We start from the raw sequence: 26,362 nt of genomic DNA on the forward strand, positions 1-26,362 counted from the left end.
AATGGCACACAAAAATAACACTCGTCTTTTCCGATATGATTCTACAAAAATCGACTGCACATTATATTCATATTCAGCGGGAGCTCCAAAAAATATCTGTTTATGATTACTCAAACTAGCAGATACATTACCTCGACGTCCCAAATAAGCGCCGTTAGATGTAGACGGAAGTTTAATAGGATTATGTACATACTTTCTTAGACTCATTAAAAAAGTCGTTCAGAATGACGCCGTTCGACGACTTAAGTGACCAATCGAACTACACTCGTAGCTTTATCAAACTACTTACTTATTCCAGAACTGTGGAGTGAGGTAATTGGTGAGGATTATTGTTCAGGCTTCTTTTCAATGCATGATATTGTCACAACGCCGAATATCTGGTGTCGCCTATGCTGAATAAACGTAGCGTTCATTTACGTCTCGCGTAATATGTGCATGGAAGTGACCTTCACACAACTGCTCCTCGACGGTTACATTTTACAGTCAACCCTTCAGTAGGAAGTTTTGGTGGCCCTGAAAAGGACCGAGAGTTTCGTAGTCCTATGGAAGCAGCTGAAGATGATCGATTCATTCTTTTCCTCACAACGAGCATGAAAAAACGTGCAAGCATCGTACGCGTTATTGTTCTTCTTGGAGTTATAGCTGTAGCAACTATCGCGACAGTTGACATACTCACGGTTACTGAAGATTATATGTTTGTTCCATCACCACCATCATCCCACATTTCTAGAGCACAAACCATCAAAACCACTAAATGGTAACCGTTTCAATCTTAATTTGGCAACGCATAAAACAACAACAACAATGTGTGCATGTGATTCAAAAATACATAAGCGCTCTCCACCGTACCACATGAAAACCGACACTTTGTATCATTTCATCATTTTACACCCATAACACCCATAACATCATGAAACCGTGAGTTATTGAAACATTGTTACACCTTGGATTTGCAGTTGCGAACAAAGTCATGCCCATGGGCGGGGCTTAAATTGTAATGTTCCCTCTTCCCACAGCATCCATTCAATTGCTGCAGTATTTGTTTTCTGCATTTGAATTTCGAGCGATCGATTCGCGTTTGGCTGATTCCCAGTGGCATATTTAAATAGTCCTGCGCCGATGCACGTAATCGATGTTGCTCCTTATTGACGGTACGGGTAGGTAGGAGGAGGTACGGGTTGACATACATAGCAAGGCAGAATAAATTTTTCGATTCAATCGGTATGCAAAACGTCAAAATCCATTCACAGTAAAAATAGTTATTAACGTAAACATCATTCCATTTAAACGTGACCTGATTTCCAATTTATTTTCCTTACTGAAGAAGGACTCCGTTCTTCAGTCAGAAAGAACATGAAAATAATAAATTCTACTCACACTGTCCAATTGATCCGCCAAACTGCAATGCTCGAGCGTCCAGTTCGTTCGCACAGCTTCACTCAGCCCGTGCATGGCGTGTTCATACTCCACATTATCCACACTAACCGACGGAAGGATCCCATGTTTTACAAGAATCCCTTTGTTTCTGTGGGAGACGCAATAGTATTCCATTTGAACCATTTTTTTTTATCAAGGACCTGACATCAAAAACATCACACTTACACCGTAATGCATCTGTCCACGCCGACCGTCGCTTTGTAGCCGAGGATTGCGAATATCACGACACTGGCGTAGATAGCGGTAAATGCGTTACAAACCGACACCAGTATCACGTCCCTAACGCAGTTGTTTTTGGGCGTGTTGTAACTTCCGAACGCTATCAACGATCCGAACGCCAAGCCAAACGAGTAGAACACCTGGGTGGCCGCATCCAACCAAACCGTCGGTTCCAGCAGTTTTTCCACCTTCGGGGTGTACATGTGCATAAGACCTGCGCCGGCACCCTTCAGCGTGATGCCTCGGATGAAGAAGATCGTCAGCACGATGTAGGGGAAGAGCGAGGTGAAGTAAACCACCTTGCCGGAGCTCTGGATTCCCTTCATCACGATGAAGAACACGACCGTCCAAGACAGTAGTAAACACAGCACAATCCACCATTTGAAGCCCTCAGGTTCGTCGATGCTTGGCGATGCATCCAGCGTGGTCCGGTACCAGAAGTAGGCCGTCTCGGAGGATCGTTCGCATTCCTCCACGGCGGTGCCGTTAAGTTCCGGACAGTAAGACCACGGAAGTTGAACCTGGAGATTACAAAAAGAATGTGTCAGCAATCGGTAGACAAGAGCTAGTCTCGAACACTCACCCGAAAGCTGTTGAAGAAGTAGAAGAAGCACCAGGTGATAATCACATTGTAATAGATGGCCACGAACAGCGTCACGATGCATGACGAAATCCCGATGCCACCGAGCCAGGGATGTATCGTGTTCCACACCCCGAGCGCACCCAACCGCATTCGTTGACCCATTCCAAGCTCGATGAGGAAAAGCGGAATGCCTTCCAGGATTAACATTATCATGAACGGAATGAGGAAGGCGCCTGAAACAAGACAAGGGAAGTATAACTTAGATTTAATGTCAAGTTGACGCAAGCGATGCGGACATCTGGTTTCTCGGTCTGTCGTAAGAACTTGAATGAAACTATATCATCGATGAATGAACATGTGTTACCTTATGGGTATTTTGGTGGCAATTGATGGATCAGGACGATGGCTTAGCTGGGCGTTAATTGGATTAGGACTATTTTGTAACTACTTTGTAGTTGACAAGCTTTATGTGGACAACGAGAAAGTGTGTTCTGGGCGTTGAACGGCTGCTAATTATATCGTATGCCAACTTGAACATCAGCGCAGAAATTGTGACATCAGTTATTGGAAAGATTGTTATAATTTGATTTAATTAGATGAATTTTGGAAAAGTGTAAAAATGACTCTTTGTCCTGAAATTGTAGCACATTTCTGTCTATGTAAACGGCTGCAGTGTACTGATCAAAGAAGATTTCCTTCACTTGAAATCCTAACCTTGAATTTATAGAAAAAACTAGCTGACTAGGCGAACTGATTGCATTTTCGATATGAATACTATCGAACATTCACGTTTTCTCACTAAGTGAAAGTTCCTAGTTCGTAGGTTCTATCCCAAAACTGCTCATTGATTGATCTTTTAGTTGGAATTTTTCATGGCTAGAGCCGAGTGAACTTTGTAGTCTAAAGTTCTTCAATCTATCTATATGTAAAAAATGGATTTCTGTCTGTCTGATTCTTATGGACTTGGAAACTACTGAACCGATCGACATGAAAATTGGTACGTATGTTCTTATGATAGTTTGAGAACCCCTCCCCTCTCTCTAAGGGGGGGTTCTGGTCTGCCATGCAAATGAAACACAAATTTCTACATTACTCGAGAATGAATCAAGCAAATGAAACGAAATTTGGCATGTAGAGGTTTTAGGGCGCAATAAATGTTTTTACGGTGGTTAGACAATTCACCCCCCTCTCAAAGGGGGGGAGGCTGTCATACAAATGAAATACAAATTTCTACATTACTCGAAAATTAATCAAGCAAATGAAACCAAATTATGCATATGGACGTTTGAGGGTGCAATAAATGATTCTATGGTAGTTAGTCACTCCACCCCCCTCTCTAAGAGGGAGCTGCCATACAAATGAAACACAAATTTCTACATTACTCGACAATCAATCAAACAAATGAAACTGAATTAGGCATATGTAGGTTTTAGGGTACAATTAATATTTATAAGGTGGTTAGACACTTATCCCCCCTCTCTAAAAGGGCGGGGGGAGGTGTGCATACAAATGAAACACAAATTTGTGCATAACTCGAGAATTAATCAAGCAAATGAAACCAAATAAGGCATATGGAGGTTTTAGGGTGCAATAAATGTTTCTATGGTGGATAGACACATCGCCCCCTCTCTAAGGGGAGGGGGGTTGCCATACAAATGAAGCACAATTTTCTACATTACTCGAGAATTAATCAAGCAAATGAAACCAAATTATGCATATGGACGTTTGAGGGTGCAATAAATGATTCTATGGTGGTTAGACACTCCACCCCCCTCTCTAAGAGGGAGCTTCCATACAAATGAAATACAAATTTCTACATTACTCGAAAATGAATCAAGCAAATGAAACGAAATTCGGCATGTGAAGGTTTTAGGGCACAATAAATGTTTTTACGGTGGTTAGACAATCCACCCCCCTCTCAAAGGGGGGGAGGCTGTCATACAAATGAAACACAAATTTCTACATTACTCGAAAATTAATCAAGCAAATGAAACCAAATCAGGCATATGGAGGTTTTAGGGTGCAATAAATGTTTCTATGGTGGATAGACACATCACCCCCCTCTCTAAGGGGAAGGGGGTTGCCATACAAATGAAGCACAATTTTCTACATTACTCGAGAATTAATCAAGCAAATGAAACCAAATTATGCATATGGACGTTTAAGGGTGCAATAAATGATTCTATGGTGGTTAGTCACTCCACCCCGCTCTCTAAAGGGGAGCTGCCATACAAATGAAATACAAATTTCTACATTACTCGAAAATTAATCAAACAAATGAAACCAAATTAGGCATATGTAGATTTTAGAGTACAATTAAAACATCTATGGTGGTTAGACACTTATCCCCCCTCTCTAAAAGGGCGGGGGGGAGGTGTGCATACAAATAAAACACAAATTTCTGCATAACTCGAGAATTAATCAAGCAAATGAAACCAAATTTGGCATATGGAGGTTTTAGGGTGCAATAAATATGTTTACAGTGGTTAGACACTCCACCCCCTCTCTAAGGAGGAGCTGCCATTCAAACGAAAGGCAAATTTCTGCATTACTCGAGAATTAATCAAGCAAATGAAACTAAATTATGCATATGGACGTTTTAGGGTGCAATAAATGAATCTATGGTGGTTAGACACTCCACCCCCCTCTCTAAGGGGGAGCTGCCATAGAGATGAAACACAAATTTCTACATAACTCGAGAAATAATCAAGCAAATGGAACCAAATTTGGCATATGGAGGTTTTATGAGCAATAAATGTTTTATGGTGGTTTATCACTCCTTCTCCCTCTCTAAAGGGGGGGGGGATGCAGGATGCTGAACAACTGAGAATAAATCAAACAAATGGAATCAAACTTAGTATATAGAGGTTTTGGGGATCGATAAACATGCCTATGGTAGTTCGAAACTCCTTCCTCTCTGTAAATGGGGGCTGCTATACAAATGGAACAAAAACTTCTGCCTAACTTGAGAACTAATCAAGCAAATGGAGCCAAATTTGGGATGTGTAGGTTTTTGGGTACGAGAAATGTTTCTATGATGGTATGGCACCCCTTCCTCCTCTGGAAAGGAGTGGGGGTCCCATAAAAATAAGGCACATATTTCAACCAAACATATAACAACCAAACATGACAATTGAAAATTTTCGGATAACTTTAAACGAAAATGGGAAAATCTAAAATGATCTTTGTTCGAAAGTGAAAATGGATTTTGAAGTGATAAAACGCACTCCTATATCGTCTTCTATCTATATAAATAAAAATGTATCGCCGAATGTGTTGACAAGAGCAAAACTCGAGAAAAGAATTGTTCAATTTAGGGCTGTCTTCATTTTATCATATTTTCTGTATCAAACATTCATTCCATGTAACTGAGAAACATGTTTTTTGCAAGTGGATGAAAAATCTTGCACGAGAATTTTGTCTGAAAATAATCTGATATTATAATGTCCAGTTTTGGTAGAAGTACTGCAATTTTATACATAAAAAATAATTTTAAGGCTAGTTTAGAAGATCAATCAATGAAAAGTTCTGCGATTGGACCTATGAACGTGCGCTTAGTAAGAAAACGTGGATGTGATAACGAAAAAAAATAAATTTTGGTCGGGACGAAGTTTGCTGGGTCATCTAGTCATGTATAAACATCATACAATTCAGAGGAAGAAAATAATCTATGATTTATTTTGTTGTATTGACACTTTACCACCCCATAAATAAGAAAAATAAGTTTAAGGTGAAAATAAACCTTTTTTTCATTTTTTCCCTCAACTTTTCGATACAGATTTTTTATACATAATTTTTGGCTAAAAAATGTGGGAACCCTGCATAGCAGTATGAGAGCAATATAGCGAGCGAAACGAGAGACATATTGCGAATAAACATGCATCCACCATTTTTGCACACTTTGCCACATACATGGTCCCGCCACGAAAACGTTACAGGTTCACGTTTATGCTCTCATTTTTGTTCTTGGAAAACACTTTCCATGTATACTTTTACGATCCAACTTCATTTTACAATGTGGTGGATTATTCTCACGTATTTGTTCAACAGCACCTGTAGTTATGTAGATAGCGTGGTCGTATAAGACAGCTTTACATTCCAGCCGGCCTTGGCTCCCTGATCCCATCGTTTGGAGTTTTTTTTGGTACAATTCCAAGCTGACGTTCAGTCTGAGAGAATGACACGTTTTGAAAATGCGCTTTTATTTGAGTATTTTACCCTTCAGCACACGAAAAGCATTTTTTTCTGTCAAACAATAAATCACGCACCAAAATTTTCTACACTAGAGTTTATTATCAATTTTCGTCTCTTCCTAAGGTAACATGGGAAGTGATAACCAGGCGGCCGAATGAAATAAATTCGCAGTCCTACGTTAACAATGCGAACTCAGTTTTCGACATTTTTCTTCTTTATTTTTAAATAAAAAAATCAGTACATTTTACTATTTTTCTTAGACAAAGGCGAAAGTGCAATCCAGGTGGCTGGAATTGTCTGTGGTGTTTATGGTTCTGAAATGATTTTTTTATTTAGGTGATTCCGTTCAGGTATTCTGGTTGTCAAAATGGTTGATAGAATTTCTGAAATGCCTACAGTTGGCTGAAACATGGATTCACCGAATTTCGATATAGCAGGAAAAGGCAAAAGGCAAAAAAATTAAATGACCATACGAAAAAAACCAAAACCCAGGAGAAAAAATTGAAAAGAAGTGGATGGTCCAGGATACGATCGCACAGTTGACGTAGAACTACGGAATTATTTTATTCAATTCGCTTGTTTATAACTCAGGTAGAACATTTTTATGGTCCTGAAAAGGATCGATAGTTTGCGTGGTTTTGTAGAATCATCTGAAGATGTTTGATCCATAACTTATTTCTATCCTCGCGAGAACAACACACAAGCTGACCGTATGTCGAAATTTGTGACACACCGTGGCTACGTGTTACATACATTTGTACCACCACTACCGTTAGCTTCCATTGACAACGCTTAAAACCACCAATGTGTTCTTGTGATTCAATAATACACGAACTTCACCTGACGGTATGATAATCAAAGTGTACCATTTTTTTTATAGAACCTCTACCACAAGTTTGAGAATATACATCAACAAAGATCAAAATTGTATCGCAGTGTTTGATCTGCGATTCACAACACACTATCTGCTTTCTCCTTCTCTCTCTCTCTCTTCATTCCATCCTCAGTAGTCAAATAAAAGCGATGGTAGAGGTTAACTGGAGAGATATTCAAGTAAAAAATGTAAACTATCGACCCTTTGAAGCGATTTGACACTTCGCGCCGCGCAAAACTTCTGGTGTAGATGTTGAACCTTTATACTCGCCTAGTCAATATTTCTCTCTTGATTAGCTATGCGCGTCAGTGCAAGCTCTGCATTAAAACTGTTTTGTGCATATTCTGAGAAAGCATTCCGCCCGTTTTCGGGATTATTTTCACTTGAGTTTTAATTTCTATTTTCTCACTCGAATTACATCTGTGTTATAGTGTGTTAAAGGTTTCACGATATCCGTGTGGCTTATCAGCACGCTGCTTCTAAGACTCTCGAGGGCCGCATAGAACTCTTCCGTTTCATCGGTCGTTCTTTCATTATCTCTCTCATCCCTATTGATCAGACATAGGCTGACCAAATGTAACGTTTTTAACGGGATAGTACCGTTTTTTTTCGACCAACCCGTCTTTTTATCAATACCGTATTTTGAGTATACAGAAAATTCTTATATTGCTTAATATTCCATTATCATTGTTTTCAATAACTTTTTTTCGGATGAACATCTGATGGATGAATTGGGATTGACATTGTTGTATTCGCAAAGATTTCTCACAACTGTCTTCAACATGCAATCGATATTGAAGGCTTCGTTGTAAAACTTCATAAATATCTTCATTTTTACACGATTCGTGTAGAAAAAATGAAGAGTTTTTGTGATTTCGTCGGCGAACATGATGCTAAATTGCTTGAGCAGGGTAACAGAGTTTCTCTTGGACCTTCTCTCGAGAGGATATATATTTTTGAAAGATTGCGCTCTTTTTTTTTATTCACAAGAAAAGTGTCCTGTTGTACTAAGGAATTTATCTAAAACCCGATGCTTAAAACTATGACTACTTTTAACCAGAGACATGAATTGATGACCTTTCAAACATTTATTCGTCTTATTGAAAGAGGCGATGTATCTGCCACTGATATTGATGTCAATTTTAATGATTTTATTAGAACTCTTATCAGCGTCAAATCGTCTTCAACTGGATTATTCCAAAGGTTAGCCTCAAACCATGGTTCCTTTTTCCCTTCTCATATTCCATCACTTTTCGTTAGACGCGCTGTTATTTTCTATTAATTTCACCAGAAAAAATCTCTGCGTTTGTGGTCAAGGTTATCACGATATTGAGCATGTTGTTTGGCCGTGCGAGATGTATCTTGTAGCCAGATCGAATTTAGAAAACTCTCTTCGGGCCGAGGGAAACAACCCATTGCACCGGTGCGGGATGTGTCGGCTCGATTTGACCAAATCTGTGTTTTCCTCAAAACTATCGATCTCCATGTGTAAACATCAAAATTGTTCAAATTTCCTTATGTCCACTCCTCTATATGACAAAAATATGTCACTCCACTAACTTCGAGTCGTCTGCGTTTAATCGATTCCCCATCCTGTTAACCGTAGAATAAGCAAATTGTAAATATACTTGAAAATTAAAAATAGATTTAGAATTTGGCTCCATCAAATTTATTTAACTGAGCCTGTAAGAATAAACGATTTATAAAAAAAGTCACAGGAGGGTTGTGTCCCAGACACAACTGCATAGTTGACGTAGGATTCCGTTAGGCTATCTGTTGATTTTGGATATGTTTGAAGAATAACATCGTTAAACTCTTTGATAATGATTTGGTTTTGATGTCTCTGTTAGGGAACACATTTCGGTAGGAACAGAAGCTCCCTCTACTTTCATGTATTTACAATGTCGATTTCCCCCAGGCAGCTTAGTTTTGATGTCTCTGTTAAGGAACACATTTCGGTGGGAACAAAAGCTCCCCCTACTTTCATGTATTTGTAATGCCGATTTCCCCCAGGCAGCTTGGTTTTGATATCTCTGTTAGGGACCCGCCGCATATGTCGTCAATTTAGACCAATCAGAAGTGGGTATTTCCGTTAGGACAGGGGTTGAGATTTTTCAATTGTTCGATAGTTAGTTTCATGACGTATGAGGGGCTTAGAATGCAAGGGGTGTAAGTGACTTGATCGATTTCTCTTCATCAACTTTTTCTTCAGTTAATAACTCAACTGCGAAAACGTTCCAATTTGAGTTTGCTATAGAATCCGATAGATGAGGCTCTGACCTGTCTTCCGCATTATCAAATACAGCTGGGAATGTATTTGCAGCTAAGTTATGACCAAAAGAGAGAGTCGATGTAGAGAAATCGATGAAATCACTTATACCCCTTTCATTCTAAGCCCCTCATATACTATTTTATTCAATATAAAAAATTGTTATGGAGTGCCAAAATAGATTGACGCAAAAGTTTTATCAATCCATCATGAAATAACTGAGCAATAAGCGTTCGAAATTGGACAGTTTTCACGATGTGCTCGATTTCCGATTTTCAATTTGTACCCCAATATGTTCCCGAAAGACGTAATCCTTGGTCAAAAAAATAGAACTCTTCAACATGAATGAAAAGAAGTAATTCTGACTAGTTAGGAGCAAAGTGGTCTTGAAAGTTTAGTTGATTCAGATGAAACACACTAAACGAAATCTTTTCAAACTTTGGATAATTTGACGGCACTGCGTTGAAGTATGTTGAAAAATTAAAATTCAGTCTAGTAAACACACAACAGAATAAATGGATTTTATTAAAGTCCATTCCTAATTCAAACTACTCTTTCAGATAAATGGAAACATGTTGTTTGATTAGCATACAACAACGAATGTAATCAAAAAAAATAAGTTAAGATGGTGTTGGAAATAATAATGCTTGCCAGTTGCAAATCGTTGGGTGCAAATATTCTCAGAAATGGAGAATGAATTTGTATGAGGTAACTATACTTTTTATTATATTTTATGTGTCTAGTAGTGTTGCATCAATTGGAATGATTTTTCCATTATGAACAATATGTGGACAACGGAAAAGTCACTACTCAATATTGAAATTACAAATAATTGTCAAATAGAACTATTTCCCAAAAATCTTAATTATCTAAATATTCTTCTCTGGTAGAGAACAAAGCAGGTACAAAAAATTAGATAGTCTTTTATTCTTTCATTAGGGTGGTCCGAAAAAGTATATCTTTCCCCTTTTATCCAAAAAATTCAGGTCTAATATTTTGCGATAAGGAACAAAACTACCAATTTTAACGAAATCTGAGAGCCACTATATCGGTTTGGCATTAAATGGCTGTATAAGAATGTTTCATCGTTTGATTTTATACTCGGTTTCATTCACTCAATGAAGTTCTTAGAAATGCATCAATAGTTAACCTTAAAAATTTGATTATTTTTCAGAAATTTTGAAATTTATTTAAAGTTACATGAAATATGTAGAAAAACCCGAATGATTTTCAAATTTTGATTTCAAAATTTTTCGTTCATTTTCTATGTTTTGCGCCAAAAATATTTTTTGCTCATTGCATTAGTTGCCTACAATTTGTTGTAAGACAGCATTTTTTTACAACCAAGGGTTTTCGAGTTACAATGTTTTTAATAAAGTTCATGCTAAAGTTTATACCCTAATCCAGAAAATAACTCTTGGAGCAAAACAATCTTTCTACTCGTGGAAAATACTCATTCTCTCAAGTTCCATGTGCGAACCAAGTTTCATTCAAATCAGAAATGGTCGATTCTAATTTTGTATACAGCATGTAAAAAAGTTCATTCACCGATGCTCTAAGGTTCCACATGTTCTGTTTTTCGTTCGAAAGCTTGGATAATTATTTGACTATTTGTATTTTGTTTATAAATGTTATAAGTACTTATCATTTTCTAATTGAATGTGCCTAAAACTATCTTTACCTTAAGAAATTATGTCATGAGAAACTAAAAACAATACAAAATGTGGTAGTAGTTTATTTATCAAAATATACCCAAATATGCCTAAAACCATTTTGTTGTGCACTTTGCCGTTCTTGTCACTTTTTCGAACGCAAACATTGCATATAGTTTAGAGATGGGCAAAACAGTTCACTTTGATGAACGGTTCACTCACCAACCGTTCATCTAAGTGAATCAGTTCTTTTGAACCGATCTTCCGCTCTTTCGTTCAGCGGTATTTAGAAAATAGAATGTTCGCTGGAACCCAATATCAATAGAAAGCTATTAATTGATATCGTTGGATTGGATAGTGTACGTATGGGATTCATATTTTTGAAATTTAGTGGGGAAAGATAAGCTAATTCATTAAAAGTCGCAAACTGTATGTGAAAATATGTTTATCGGTCGATAAACTTTTATGATTTATGTAATAATTTGATGCGCACAAAATATGTGCAATTTTTCATATTCTCTTTTTGGACAACACACAGGTTCCATGTAAGATCATATTTCATAATGTTCATTCAGGGAAAAAAATCAGCAGCGCTTTTCACTAACAATCAATCAAACAAACAATTCACGATAACACGTACACGCAGTAGGCCAAACAATGAATTGAGAGCAACGGAAAAACTTTTTTCTCAACATGCCCTCACTATAAAATTTTATGTTTACCTAATCCATGAATCGCCCCAGCGCAGAAAGTATATGATTGTTACGCGGAATTGAAAGAATACATGAAATTGAAAATATATAGTTTTGCTTTTAAAACTACGAAAATCTAATTTAATTTTTAACTCAAAATTGAGTATACATTAACAAAACCCTGCGTTACATGCATTTTGCTCATAAATGACAAATCGTTTTATTTTCCTTACAAGCGTTCTCGTTATATTTATCCATTCCGTCCAGCGCAAATCAGTCCAGCTGCACTAGTTTGTTCGCAAACACTTCGTTCTCAAACAGTTCGTTCCCAAACAGTTCACTCTCAATCCGTTCTTTCCCATACAGTTCACTGGCAAACCGTTCTTACGGAATTATGTGCGATTCACATAGCACGTTACGGAGAAGAACGTCTATGTTCCGTCAACGTCTCCACCAATTCACACATGCAGTCAATGCTTCCACCAGCACCGTCACGTCAAATGCCAAACGAATGATTTATTTAATTTTATTCATGGTGTCGCCACCTACAACAATTTTAAATTGCAATGCCCTCTTTCAAATCAGCATGCCTAGAATCAGTTCTAAATTTTGAAAAATTCAATGAGAATCATTGAATTCAATTATTTAAATGCTTAAACCCCGTAGTCCGAGCCATATGCAATAATAATAATAATAATAAATAGAATAATTCTTTCAACTAGTCGCGAATGATTTTCACTCCGAAATTTGGAGCTAAGAGATATGTTGGTATAAAAAATACAGTAAGTTACTTATAAAGCGATATGCTGAGGCACCACTCAGTGTCGCATTGGAGTCGGTTTTGACCAGTAATTGGACATTTGCGACTGGTGGCGACTTTCAATGTGGGCCCATAATTTGGGCCCCGAACTCAATGTTAACAGAAATGTCCAACTAGAGGTAAAAATGTCTAATTAAACGTGTTGCATCACAGATCTGTTCAATTAGCTTAATGTCGATGTAGATGTAAATTACTGTATAACCAAATCAAAACAAAAGCCGAGACACAAAGCCCAGACAAAAACCAAACGAGCCGTCCGTCTCCGTCAATTATTCTTTTCTACAAACCCTGCCGGTCGTTTTCGTTGAACGTATGCTGACGGGTCGTTACGTTGCTGGTGTATGTGAATGTTTTCATGAGAATTTGGTAGAATGGTAGAATCATTGACGTATCGTGACGTGACGGCACGTGAACGTGACGTGTATGTTGTATGTGAATCGCACTTTAGTTCGTTCACAAACCGTTCGCTCGCAATCAGTTCGTGGGGAGAACTACCGTTCTTTGAAAAAGAACGACCGCTCGTTCACTCTTTCCGGCGAACTAGTTCTTTCGTACCGTTCGTGAATGGTTTGCCAATCTCTAATATAGTTGCTACTTCCTTGTTTGGAAGAGTTTACGATCAAAGTTGGTGTTGGAAGAAGGTAATTTGGTCAGATGAGCCTAAGATAATGTTATTTTGGTATGATGGTATCACACGGAAATGGCGATGAACCGACGATAGTCAACGAAGGAGGTAAAGCAGTTTATTTTCGATGAAGGTATAGTCGTGGTTTGGGTCTCGATGGCGATTGAAAATTGGGATGGATAAACTTTGTTACATACTGTATGTTCAAATCATTCTGACTGCTCATCTGAACTATAATATCCATGTCCGCAAAATAACACAATCTGACTAATGCTCCCAATGGTCTCAAATCAACATTTACAGCAAAATAATTGTGTAACAAAACGACTGCCAAATATACGAAATACCAATATTCAATCTCGTTCGACCTCCAGCTGAGACCAGCCTTCCGACAGTAAAAACCGCATTGTTAATTAATTACAATTTCACCACACACTTTCCCAAGCACCGGTCATCTATTTCCCTCCATGGATATTGAAAACGCCTACACAGAGGCAAATCGCCTGACAGCGAGGGACGATTAACCCTTTAACGGGTACTGGCAACTATATTGCCACCAACAAAAAAATATTCTTTTTGCTGCACTTGGAAAATTCTTACAATATTTTACTTAGCCAAAACCTTCTTAATGTATCTGGCAATACTCCCTTTTTCTCTGGGCTGCTAAAAATGTACGATATTAATTTGGGAGTCATTTTTATGTAAAAAAACCACGATTTTAGAGCGCCGGTAAAAAATTCTGTTTAAATTGGTTGAAAATGCATCATGTTGAAAGGTTTTTCATTGTAAATGTACTATTTGAGATCTACTGCGTAAGATCATGTACTTTTTTCAATAAAATACATGGTGTATTTGATGAAAATGTCAAATTATTTTTTTTTCTTTGAATCTCTATATAAAAAACAGGTTTTTTCGCTACATTACAAATATTGTAAATCGCTGAAATAATCGGTATCGCTGCACTAGAGATATTGTTTTGATTTTTGCATAACTAAAGTCGCAATAAAGTGAATTTACAAGAAAGTGGCAAACAGTGTTTTTCAGGGTTAACGGGCAGTGGCAACTATATTGCCACCAATTTTTTCAACTGTTTCAATAGTTAAATTTTTTTCAAAAGTATATATGTGTTCTTCCTCATGTAACGATTATGTTCTCTCGCTGCACTTGAAATATTCTGAATCGCTGAAATAATCGGTATCACTGCACTAGAAATATTGTTTTGATTTTTGCATAACTAAAGGCGCAATAAAGTGAATTGTTTTTGGGATTAACGGGTCGTGGCAACTATATTCCCACCAATTTGTTTCAAACTGTTTCAAAAGTTTTTTTTTTCAAATGTAAATATGTGTAATTCCTCATGTAAGGATTATGTTCTCTGAAGTTGAAGTCGATTCGTTGCCTAGTTCCCACGGCCCGTTAAAGGGTTAATAGGTTAAATGCGAAATATTCAACAGTGCTACAAGCAGGTGTTGCGTTGAAGTTTTATTAACAACCTCGTTAATAAGTTTCATATCCAAGTAGCAGATACGCGCCTTTACATCGTTGGTCATATTGATCGTGATGCACCTAGGACCTAGGTGTACCGGAATCAAAAATAACTGTTTATAAATATTTGTTTACTCGTCATCTACATATAGGTGCTGTTGACAGAAGAATTGTCGCGAAAAAGATTACTAATGATGATGGGAAGTAAAATACATTTTGAAGCTATTCTGACAATGACGCACACGGGATTCTATCATTAATCATACCAGCTCGCGGAGCTCAGCTCCAGATTGACGCCATTTAGACACGCACGAATTTTCATCACTCGCTCCCAGCGAGACCTTTCCGGATAACTTCATTATTTCACAACAAACCACTAATATGTCAATGCAGTCCACCACATTCTGGATGGAATTATCCCAAGGTTGTACCATTGGATAAAATATTCCACTTAGACCACGAAGCATTCAGGCGGAGTGAAAACTATTTTATCTATTTTTAGTTTTGCGACACATAACACATTTATCGACGAAAAGTCTCGTCTTTCATTTCTTCCATGTCCATGACAGCTCACCGAGACACACACACAGCTCATTTGCTCCAATTCGATAGCCAATTATAGCTAGATTACCATCGCCCTGTCCGTAACCACCCTCTTTCTCGCAGCCGGAGTAGACTCGTGAAAGGAATGCTGCTCACTTCTTCCCTGGAAAACATAACACCGGCCGAGAGTCCAGTGCGGAGGCGTGTTTTATTTGCAGATTTGCTTTGCTTTGAACTTGAACTTGTTTACCAACACTATGCAACACAAACACACACTCCACTGCCCTCATCCATTCTACCCCATGAAGTGGAAAATCTGGCCGGTATTGCGTCAGCCGACGGCGGGTCGGAAAACTTGCGTGTGGCACATCATCGGGTCAGTAATGTGACGCGGATATGGGATATTGGTCTGAAGAGTGACTAAAGTACTCTGTTCCTTCTAGCGAGGCCTAGGACATTTTCAATGCTAATGGGTCAGCTGGTTAGAGTATTTCTTTGAAGAATCGTTTAATCCACTAACGACCAGGCTGCAAAAAATATTTTTGCCAAAAACTATTCTGATAATTGACGCCAAAAATACCCCAATGTTCAAGAATTATGTTTTTCCCATCTTCCATTTTCCGGGAGATGAACATCGGTTTAGACCCTTACTTTTGCAAGTACAAACACACTGCAAACAAAAATTGGTTTCAATTATCAAATATACGGCATTAATAGATGCATTAATGTTACATTCCGAGACGTATAAGTTCAGGAAGATGAAAGTCTCTAACGAAAAACCTGAATTCATCCATCTATGGTGAGATATGACCTTCCTTATTTTTATGTAATTTTAACTTATTACTGACAAACTGCTGCCGTTATTCTTATTTTATTAATAGTACAAATACGCTGCGAAACTCATGGGTATAAATGCCACACGGAAAAAAGAGCAATGTTTCAAACTCACATTTCCAAAAATAACTTAATGTCCAAACTATAATACCTAGAAGTGTGTCTATTTCATCAGATCATGGTACAATAGTTTTGAATTACAATTAATGATATATTTTACAACAACAATTAATCGGGTAAACGTAATGCACCAAGAAAACGTATGAAAGCGTAGCCTATAGGATCGTCTCCTATTTTTTTCAACCTAACCGGCCAATAAGTGAAACACTCCTTGCGAGAGGCCGTCGCTTTTGACGGCGTGTCGGCGGCCGATTCGAGAACTGTCCGGTTTACACCTTTGAAAAACCTGTAATCGACGAAGTAAAGTTCATTGCACGTTTCCCAAAAGGTCTTACCATTAGATAGTCGAAGACAATATCCAAAAGTTATCACTGAAGTTTTTTCATCTGAGATCTACATTCTATCAAACATATATGTATCGGGAATTTGTGTTTTTTAAGATAATGCTTTTTTTATCATCTAAATTTATATTATGGGCTTCAAAATAGGTCCCTTCTGATGCAATGCACTTTTTCCAACGAACAATGCATCGAATCACGTTCACGTTGCCTTCAGTTCATACAGCGAATTCGTTTTCTTATTATGTCTTCAATTCTGTCAAAACTGGTCCCACGAAGCGGTAATTTGAGTTTTCAAATATACATACATTATCAACAATCGGTAAAACGAATCGATTTATTTTATTCGAATTGCTATTTGTGAATATATATTTACTTGTTGGAATATGTATTTACTTGTTGTGTATTATTTTACACCCGGAACCAGTGCGACATGACAAAAATACCAACAGACATCAACAACAGCAGATCGATTTTTTGAAATTAATGAACATTTTCATCGAAAGATCCGAAAAGGTTCATACACAAAAGAGAAGCTATATCTTCTCATTTAAATTTTTATTGAAGCGAAAAAACAAACAAACATACAAACAAATAAACAAAAACCAAAAACAAAAAAAATATATTTTTTTTCAAACCTGCTGTTTCTCTTTGAAGATAGGCCGAAATATAACGTCAAATCGTCGAATGTCATTACCGTGGTTGCCATAATAAAATCTGGGTTTATGGTCTGAAAAAAATCTTTTTATCTTAGTTTTTTAGTTATCTTAGTTTCTCGAAAAATCTGAATTGAAAGTATTTACAAGACCAATTTTGAAGCATAACTTTAGCTTAGGTATCGTTGACTGGCATAACTATTATTGATTAGACGATGTTGAAGGTGTCTACGTAAAGCCAGCAAGTATATACACTGTAGTAAATATACAATGCTTCATTGAGGTGTAATGGAAGTTTATACAGTTACCCGGGCATGTAAACAATGCGCATCAGTGCGTAATATATTTTAGTTACACACGAAGTTACAGTAAATCTAATAGTGAAATCTAATAATAGAACTAAAAGCAACAATTCAAAAGCTGGAAAACTGTCAACGCTTGCAAAGAGGACATAAAGTCACTATGAAGATAATGCTTAGGATATGGACGGAATAGGCATTTTTAATTCTAAATAAATTAATTGAGTAAGTTTATTTAAATTTTTTTTATTTTTTTAATTAAATTTCTATTTTTTATTCAAACTTTTGTCGTTCCACCATTTGATGATTCCGCAGATGGCCCTAAAAGCTATTGTTTTGCTCTCGCCCAATTCAGTAGCATCTGTTTTTACAGCTTCAATGCCGACGTAGATATCTTCAGATGTTTTCCAAAATCTTCAAAGTCTGGTCCTGCTACATCAGATTTGATGTATTATTCTTGGCATACATCGCCAAGAATAATAAAGTTTTCTGGTTTCCGAATTGTGAATCCTGATTGGATTCGGGTGTTCCAGTTTGTTTTGTTCAATTCAACCTTCAATAGCACAACGTAGTTTAATAAACAATAAAATGGGTTTGGTCATCAAGTCGTTCAAATGATTCAAACTTCGTTTCATTTTTTGGTTTCGATTTCTTTTTTGATAGTTGAATCTCTCTAGGTTATGTTTAATGGCGGATTCCAGTGAGAGCCATTTTCTAGTCCGTGTTAAGGAAACGCCTTGCGGTCTACACAAATTTATGGGGACTTAGAAGCTCCATTTTCAACGCTAGTTTACCATATTAACTATAGGGAATTTTATAATTGTATTGCAATAGATTATTAGAGAGTGTTTAAATCGACTGGTGCAAAAATATCATGAATTTATCATAAAAAGTTTGAGTATAAATCACGCAAAATTTGTGACGCGACCGATAATTTTATTTTATAGCTTCTATCCATATGTTGCCCGAAAACGTAATCCTGGATCAAAACGTTTCGATGGTTCTTTCAGATTTTTTTTTGAATTCCTAAAAAAGAAGTTTCAGAGCAAATTAATTTTCACGACAGTATTAGCGCACTATTGAAATATACATTCTTTGTGCTTTAGTAAAAAAAATATAAATAGTTTGTTTGCAGTTTGCATCAGAATTAAACACATTCAAAGGCCATATGAAAAAATAGGTGAGATGGGAAAAACTCACTATTATTAATATCAGAGATCGAAATGCTCGCCGATTTGAGACGAAAAACATCCATTTTCATCCAGAGGGAAAAATAGCTGAGAATATAGGAGACGAGATAATGTTATACGCTCACTTCGAATCTCGCGAGAAACGCAAAGCCGATTTTTATTTTTCGGTGAGTTATGATTGCCGAAAAATTGTTTCGTTTTCAGTGACTCCTTGATGCCGATAATGGTTTTTCACTTCTTCAGTACAGCTGAAAACATGCGACCATATTGGGTTTCATCGTGAAGTGAACATGAGATGGAGTAATATTTGTACAATTCAGATGCTGTCCAAGTGCAGATCGTTTGGACGCTGCTCTAACAGACTAATGTTGGTAAAGTTAGCTTTGATTTTTCGCCCCATATTTTCAGTACCAAATGAGAGACGAAAAAGCATTCTCGTTGAACTTCCGAGATAGAGATTTTCCACATCTCTGAAAAAGAATTTTCCAGCCGTATGGCACCCGCCATGTTTTTGGTGCCAACATCTCAAACGTCAAAAGTATTTGTTTTCTTCAAAACAGCGATCCGCGTTGACGCCATTGAGCTTCGTTTACTAGTTTAGGGGAGCGTCAAAGAATAGCTGATTTTCAGTCGGAATGAACGTTTTTAAAATTAAAATTATGAATGAAAATTAGCTTTTCCATATCAAATTAGTATTCTATTTAAATTAAAAACATTTTTGTTTGCAGTTGGGGAAAAAGTCTCATACGAAAATTGTTTATGGAGACAACTTTATATTATAATGACAAAAATCAGTAGTAATGTTGGAATTGTATAGCCATATGGTTGAATGAAAGTCAGAAATATGTGTCTCAAGTAATTAAATAACATGATGTGAAAATTTTCATTCAAATTTTGAAATTCAAAAATCGGCTTGGTGTCTTCTAATCTGATAGAGATTACACTAACGAGTTTGGGACCCAAATTATGGCCGAAATTTGAAGTCGCCACCAGACGTCGACACTATTTTTCTGTCATCGCGAATTACCAATTTACCACCATCTGACATATCGTGAAGTCGATGATGAACTTTTACAGCAGAGGGATAGTGAGATATGCGGTGACGGTAGGTAGAGTGAGATAGCGATAATCGTGCAATACACCTGGAATTTTTGGTGAAAAGGTAGAGACGAAAATATCAACAATACACGGTTCATCGAAAACTAGATTGATTGACTGAATATTTATCGCGCAGCCGAGCGAGAATTTCGATCTCTGATTAATATCATGCCATAGCTAGCACTATTATTGGAAAGTTTGTTTTTAAAAAAATTGTAAATACTGTATGAAACCCAAAAATGTGTAATCTGTATCTACAGATTCTTGGGTTCTAAAACTCAAAAAAATCTGTCGAAAAATGCAGATTATTCTGTAGATATGGTAGTCCAAAACCCCATCAATATGGGTATCAAATGAAAGTGCTTGACTAGTAGAACACAGTTATTTATGGAAAATGCAAATCCAAGATGGCTGCCACTATCAGATAGCGGGCAACATATTTTCTCAAATCCCTATTAATATGGGTATCAAATGAAAGGGCTTGAATAGTAGATCACAGCAGATCATGAAAAATCCGAATTCAAGATGGCCGCAATCACAAAATAGCAAATTACTTTATTAAACGGTTTTATTTAACTTGAACTGTTTGTATGTATGTTTGTATGTCTGTAGGGTTCTCCCAAATTAATAGAAATTTGACCAATAGGAACTGACCGAATTTATAAAACACCTTTATCTCTGCTGTCATTTTAAAACTGCTTATCTTGAAAAATCCAATTTTGTCGCCGCTTCAAAATAGCTGATTCCATATCATCAAAAAAAAAAAGGTTGATTGAGATATGTGCATCAAACGAACGAATTTGACTTGGAGAATACACTATGTATTTCTGCAATCCACTCAATATCGGTATCAAATGTAATTTTTTGACTGATAGAATACAGTACAATGGTTTTATTATAGAGAAATATTCTAATGAAATAAATAACGTACTAAAAACTAGAAAATAAAATAAGTAAAAACACTTTTTAAGTAAAACGGTTTAATTGTGATTAAACATAACAATGTACTAAAAGCTAGAAAATAATTAGGCAAGTAGCAGTTAGCAGTTATCACATCTCTCCTTCATTAGTCTAGGGCATTGATAAGACTAAAATAAAATCGTGGGACATGTTGGATTTCCATTATCCACAATTAGCGACTTCATCATATGTCCCACGATTTTATTTTAGTTTTATCAATGCCCTAGACTAATGAAGGAGAGGTGTGATAACTGCTAACTGTTACTTGCCTAATTATTTTCTAGATTTGGTACATTGTTATGTTTAATCACAATTAACCCGTTTAACTTAAAAAGTTTTTTTTTTACTTATTTTATTCGAATATATCAGAAGAATTTAATTTTTGATTCATCCCTTTAAAGGCATAAACTACCTTTCTCATATAAAAATTCCGAATTCATTCAGGAAGTGGTAGAGGATCATATTTGATGATAAAAATCCTTCTATGGAAATGATAGAATTTCAAGAATGACAAAGTTATTGAACTTTTTTCCTGTATTGGGCTCTGTTTGCTTCTGATTAAAAAATTACGCTTCGAAGGACAATTCTTTTGCTTTCATTTGAAAGATAAGAAAAAATGTGTTACTCTTGATTTTATCCAAAAAAATACATCATAAACTTGAATGTTTCTATCAACCAAATTAAAGCTCTCTATCCACTCTACAATTTGACACCCAACATCTATCTTTTTTAATTTCGCTGCAATATCATTTTTAACAATTCCTGGAATCTTCATCTAAGATCTACCAAAATCGCGATTTTTACTTCACTGTACTCGTAATAGCCAATTTACATTCACTTTAACGTTGACACAATTTACAATTGACAATTGTTCGTATTCGAATTTAAATGAATGATTCGATAATTTAGTCTTCTTATTTTTTTTCTAAATGACACTAATGCTTCTAGAGGAACTTCACCGTTTCAATACTACGTTGAAACTTGTGTCATTTTTACTATTACTTAGTTGAAATTTCTATGCCAAATAACACGCCTTAAATGCATTCTGCGTGGCAAGCTCTAGAATACGCGTGACCACAGTACAACTCAGAGGCAATTTCTTCGACGAAAAATTCCCCCGGCCAGAACGGGAATCGAACCCGAACCCCCGGCATGTTAGGTGTGACGCTAACCACTCGGGAACCAGAGCACCTTGAAGGAATAGGGAAGGAGTATTTTCAATGAATAAAGTGATTTTCGTCAATTTCAGTCAATGCATTCATTTGTGTTATGCAGTTATTTGCATGTTTTCTAGTTTATTCCGGTTTATCCCAGTATAGTAAGTGTGAAATGCTTCCTGCTACTACTGATACAAGGTGATTGCATTAGAATGAGTCACTAAAAAAATTCTGTTCTCCGTACTGTATTCTATTACATTGTTTGTAGTACTTATTCTGAAGAATTCGGTAAAATATTCTTCATTATTTCCCAACTGATTTATTAAATCAGCTGGGCACTAGTACAATCACATAAGAGGTTATTCAGAGCCTCATCCTCTTACTAACATTCGAAAATACAAAAAGAACATTCATATTTCATCCAATACGCAGTTTGACACACAAACTAGCACCAAATGGAAGTGGTCATACATTTTAAATCAAATCACTCCGAGAAACAATCATTTAAATAAACCAAACCACGAGTCACGATCAATCCGCAATCAATGTTGCACGTTGCATGATGCGCAATTTTACTCACTCACTTCCAATGCTTTCCACTCCCCGCATGTGCTGATCCCTCCACCCGACTCGAACATATGGTGCTTCGCCCATTGCATTGAACTATGTAGAAGCGAACTGCAAGCTTTTCCGATTATTTTTAGCGGCACCAGTGAGCCGGAAACACGGGCCCGGCGTCAATATGCCCGTGCGCTTGCTCTCCGCCCTCTAGCTAGTGGCGCTCAACTTGATCTTGGGAAGCCTCTAATTTCAGCAGTGTTCATCAGTCGATCAATCAGTGAGCCAAACAGCGGTGCCAGCAAGTTCATGTGTCAACGGGCAAAATAAGGCAAGCCGCTGCAGCCAGCAGCCAGCAGCCAGCGTCTCATCAATTACGCGGAGATAATTGCCATTGATCTCGCGCGCAACGGAATGTCGCTATCCTCTCGGTTTGTATAATTTTCCGCTCGCGCGATGTAAAATTGTGGACGGCTTTATTACGTTTGAGTGGAAAAAAGGAGGTCGCGTGCGCGTCGAGAATCAGAATTGATTGAAATTAACGGCGGGTGCATGAGTTAACCAGCTACCAGAGGATGGCCAATCTCAATACATGATATTGCTTGAGGGAATTAAAGAACAGTGGCCCATTTAACTACATAAATAATTCGTTTGAAAATTTCACATGCCAGCTTTTGCTCTGTATAACAATTCGATCACCCCTACTCATGTAAAATAAATCGCTTTTTAAACGCGTTCGCAAGTCTCACAGTACACCACGATGCAGCACGTGAATGCTGGGAATGTGTTGTTTCATAGCTGAATTTCATTACGAAGGTACATTCGCACAGGTATTGCGCAAAATACGACCAAGCCAGCAAAATATGTAAACAGCACTGTGTTTATATGTCTATTTCGGAAATTAGCCACTCTGGCAGTCCTAACCCCCCAAAAAAACCGCAAGCTGTTGGAATGACGGTACTTTGATGGAATGAGTTGTGAAAATTTGGAAGATGGGTGGCCATCTACACCCACTCACTTAGCTACCACATCCGAAACTCTGACTAAGTAGTAAAATGTTATGAGTGGACGTTATTGAGTCATACTCGCGTTGGATAGTTGCAGGTTAGGTAACGGGAACATCACCGTCACCGAATGAATGAGTTAATTGGGCGCGCTCTGGTTACATATGTGTCAAGAATGCACGGGGAAAAGATACCCAAATTTAGTTATTTGTGTGTAGAGACGTGCATAATAGTGCTGACAGAAGCGCGAACGTTGCTCATGAGTGGCCTTGTGGACCTTGATACACAGCCAAAGTTCGGCCAGCGAACCGTTGGATGGATGTTGTTGAGTCATGAGGAATAGCGCCACGGGGGAATGCGACATCCACTCGCTGGCGTTCAATGAAAATGAATAATGAAACTCGTCAATCAGAGAGTGGAGACAGGCAGATTAAAATAGACTTATGATCCATTTCCGGTAGACTATTATGCCACTATTATGCTACATGAGAACTACACGGCTTGAGGCACATCTACTTTATTTAATATCAAATCATTTAAGTCAGCGTTCTTGAGAGCTCCAGGTTTTGATGAAACATCGATTGTCAAATAACATTAATTGGACTACATACTTTCCGTATCGTTCCAAAGCTTTCATCGTTTCTTTTCTCATTCCGTTTCTGAAAAGTCAAAAAGTCTTCTCTGACACAACTAGCTGTCATTAGAATACCGAAGCATCAAATGATACAAAATTCGGAACGAATGTTTCTGATTATGACATATACCGTACTTATTATACAATCTTCTTATTTGTTTGTGGAATATTATTCTGTCTCAAAATGAATGTGTCTACCATCACAAACCGATGATTGGTGAAGTTCATTATTCATTTTAATGAATGTAAGTGAGTCACTTTCGTTTATTTAAGGATGTTTCGAACCGTCTGAGAAGAAGGAACAAAAATGACGAGAGTTTCGTTATTGTAGATTTGCAATTGTTATTGTCACCCTTACTCCGAACGGAAAGCCTTGATGTAAATATGATTAGAAGACGATCAGTTGATTATTGCTATTTCGAATATCAACCATCCGTGTTTCTAGATTTCAAGAAACGAATTTGTGGCGTTCGATTTCAATTATATGAATACCGGAATATGAAAAGTTTGAAACAGACCTAATACTTCGTTCATTCAATAATTTATAGGAGAATGGATGAAAGTGTATGATTCAAAAAACGATCGTTGAAATCAAGGCATTCTTTGTCTGAAATGACTACCAAATGGTTTGGTAAGTCGTTAATTGAGTCGATATCGAACTCTACGTTTGATGGTTTTCGAAGTGACAGAAGTGCAGTTGTTGGCACTAATGACAATAAACGCGCCAGAAGATCAGAAAAAAAAACGCGAACCCACCAAGACAAATGGAAAACGTTGGAAACGTTGGAAAAATTCCGAAGTAGTTAAAATTGATTCTGCGTGTGAAAATTAGAAAACAGCTGGGAAATCGATGGGCTACCTAGGAATATTTGCGTCTGAGGCATGAAGCAAAGAAATTAATACGTCGATGTTTATCTGGTGATGAGAAGTAGATATGCTTCGAGAGCTCCAAACGAGATAAATCATGCTTCTCTCCTGTCGTAGCAGAAGCATTGACGATCAAATGATTCTAGAAAAAATCTGATAATTTTTTGAAACTTTGCTGAAAGGTAAGTCAATGGTGGCAATCGATAATAATTCTTCAACTTGAACCACGCATGGCTCCAAAAACGACTGGAAAAGTACACGCTATCCCACTCATATCCTATTTCTGCCCTATTCCTATCCTATGCATATCCTATTCCTATTCCTTTTTATCCTATTCCTATCCTATTACTATCATATTCCTATCCTATCCCTATCCTATTCCTATTATTTTTCTATCTTATTCCTATCCCATTCTTATCATATTCCTATCCATTTTTTTACTATTACTATCATACTCCTATTCTATTCCTATCTTATTCCTATCCTATTCCTATCCTATTCCTATCCTTTTCCTATCCTATTCCTATCCTATTCCTATCCTATTCCTATCCTATTCCTATCCTTTTCCTATCCTATTCCTATCCTATTCCTATCCTATTCCTATCCTATTCCTATCCTATTCCTATCCTATTCCTATCCTATTCCTATCCTATTCCTATCCTATTCCTATCCTATTCCTATCCTATTCCTATCCTATTCCTATCCTATTCCTATCCTATTCCTATCCTATTCCTATCCTATTCCTATCCTATTCCTATCCTATTCCTATCCTATTCCTATCCTATTCCTATCCTATTCCTATCCTATTCCTATCCTATTCCTATCCTATTCCTATCCTATTCCTATCCTATTCCTATCCTATTCCTATCCTATTCCTATCCTATTCCTATCCTATTCCTATCCTATTCCTATCCTATTCCTATCCTATTCCTATCCTATTCCTATCCTATTCCTATCCTATTCCTATCCTATTCCTATCCTATTCCTATCCTATTCCTATCCTATTCCTATCCTATTCCTATCCTATTCCTATCCTATTCCTATCCTATTCCTATCCTATTCCTATCCTATTCCTATCCTATTCCTATCCTATTCCTATCCTATTCCTATCCTACTCCTATCCTATTCCTATCCTATTCCTATCCTATTCCTATCCTATTCCTATCCTATTCCTATCCTATTCCTATCCTATTCCTATCCTATTCCTATCCTATTCCTATCCTATTCCTATCCTATTCCTATCCTATTCCTATC

The 26,362-nt window shown here is 37.1% G+C and overlaps 1 protein-coding gene across 9 annotated transcripts in view; it reads right to left on the reverse strand.

The window, feature by feature from the left end:
• Positions 1 to 26,362, reverse strand: part of LOC129771667 (sodium-dependent neutral amino acid transporter B(0)AT3) — a 147,674-nt gene that overhangs the window by 37,918 nt on the left and 83,394 nt on the right. For all 9 annotated transcript variants that reach the window (XR_008742446.1, XM_055775558.1, XM_055775553.1 and 6 more), the window contains exons 4-6: positions 2,240 to 2,472; positions 1,603 to 2,177; positions 1,378 to 1,525 (exon numbers count right to left, since the gene is read on the reverse strand). Coding sequence is in view for 8 of the 9 variants with exons in the window: in XM_055775558.1 (XP_055631533.1) it covers positions 1,378 to 1,525; positions 1,603 to 2,177; positions 2,240 to 2,472 (956 nt within the window). In the remaining variant the exon portion in view is untranslated. The remainder of the gene's footprint in view (positions 1 to 1,377; positions 1,526 to 1,602; positions 2,178 to 2,239; positions 2,473 to 26,362) is intronic.

The sequence above is a fragment of the Toxorhynchites rutilus genome, chromosome 2 (assembly GCF_029784135.1).
Source record: "Toxorhynchites rutilus septentrionalis strain SRP chromosome 2, ASM2978413v1, whole genome shotgun sequence".
Taxonomy (NCBI): Eukaryota; Metazoa; Arthropoda; class Insecta; order Diptera; family Culicidae; genus Toxorhynchites; species Toxorhynchites rutilus.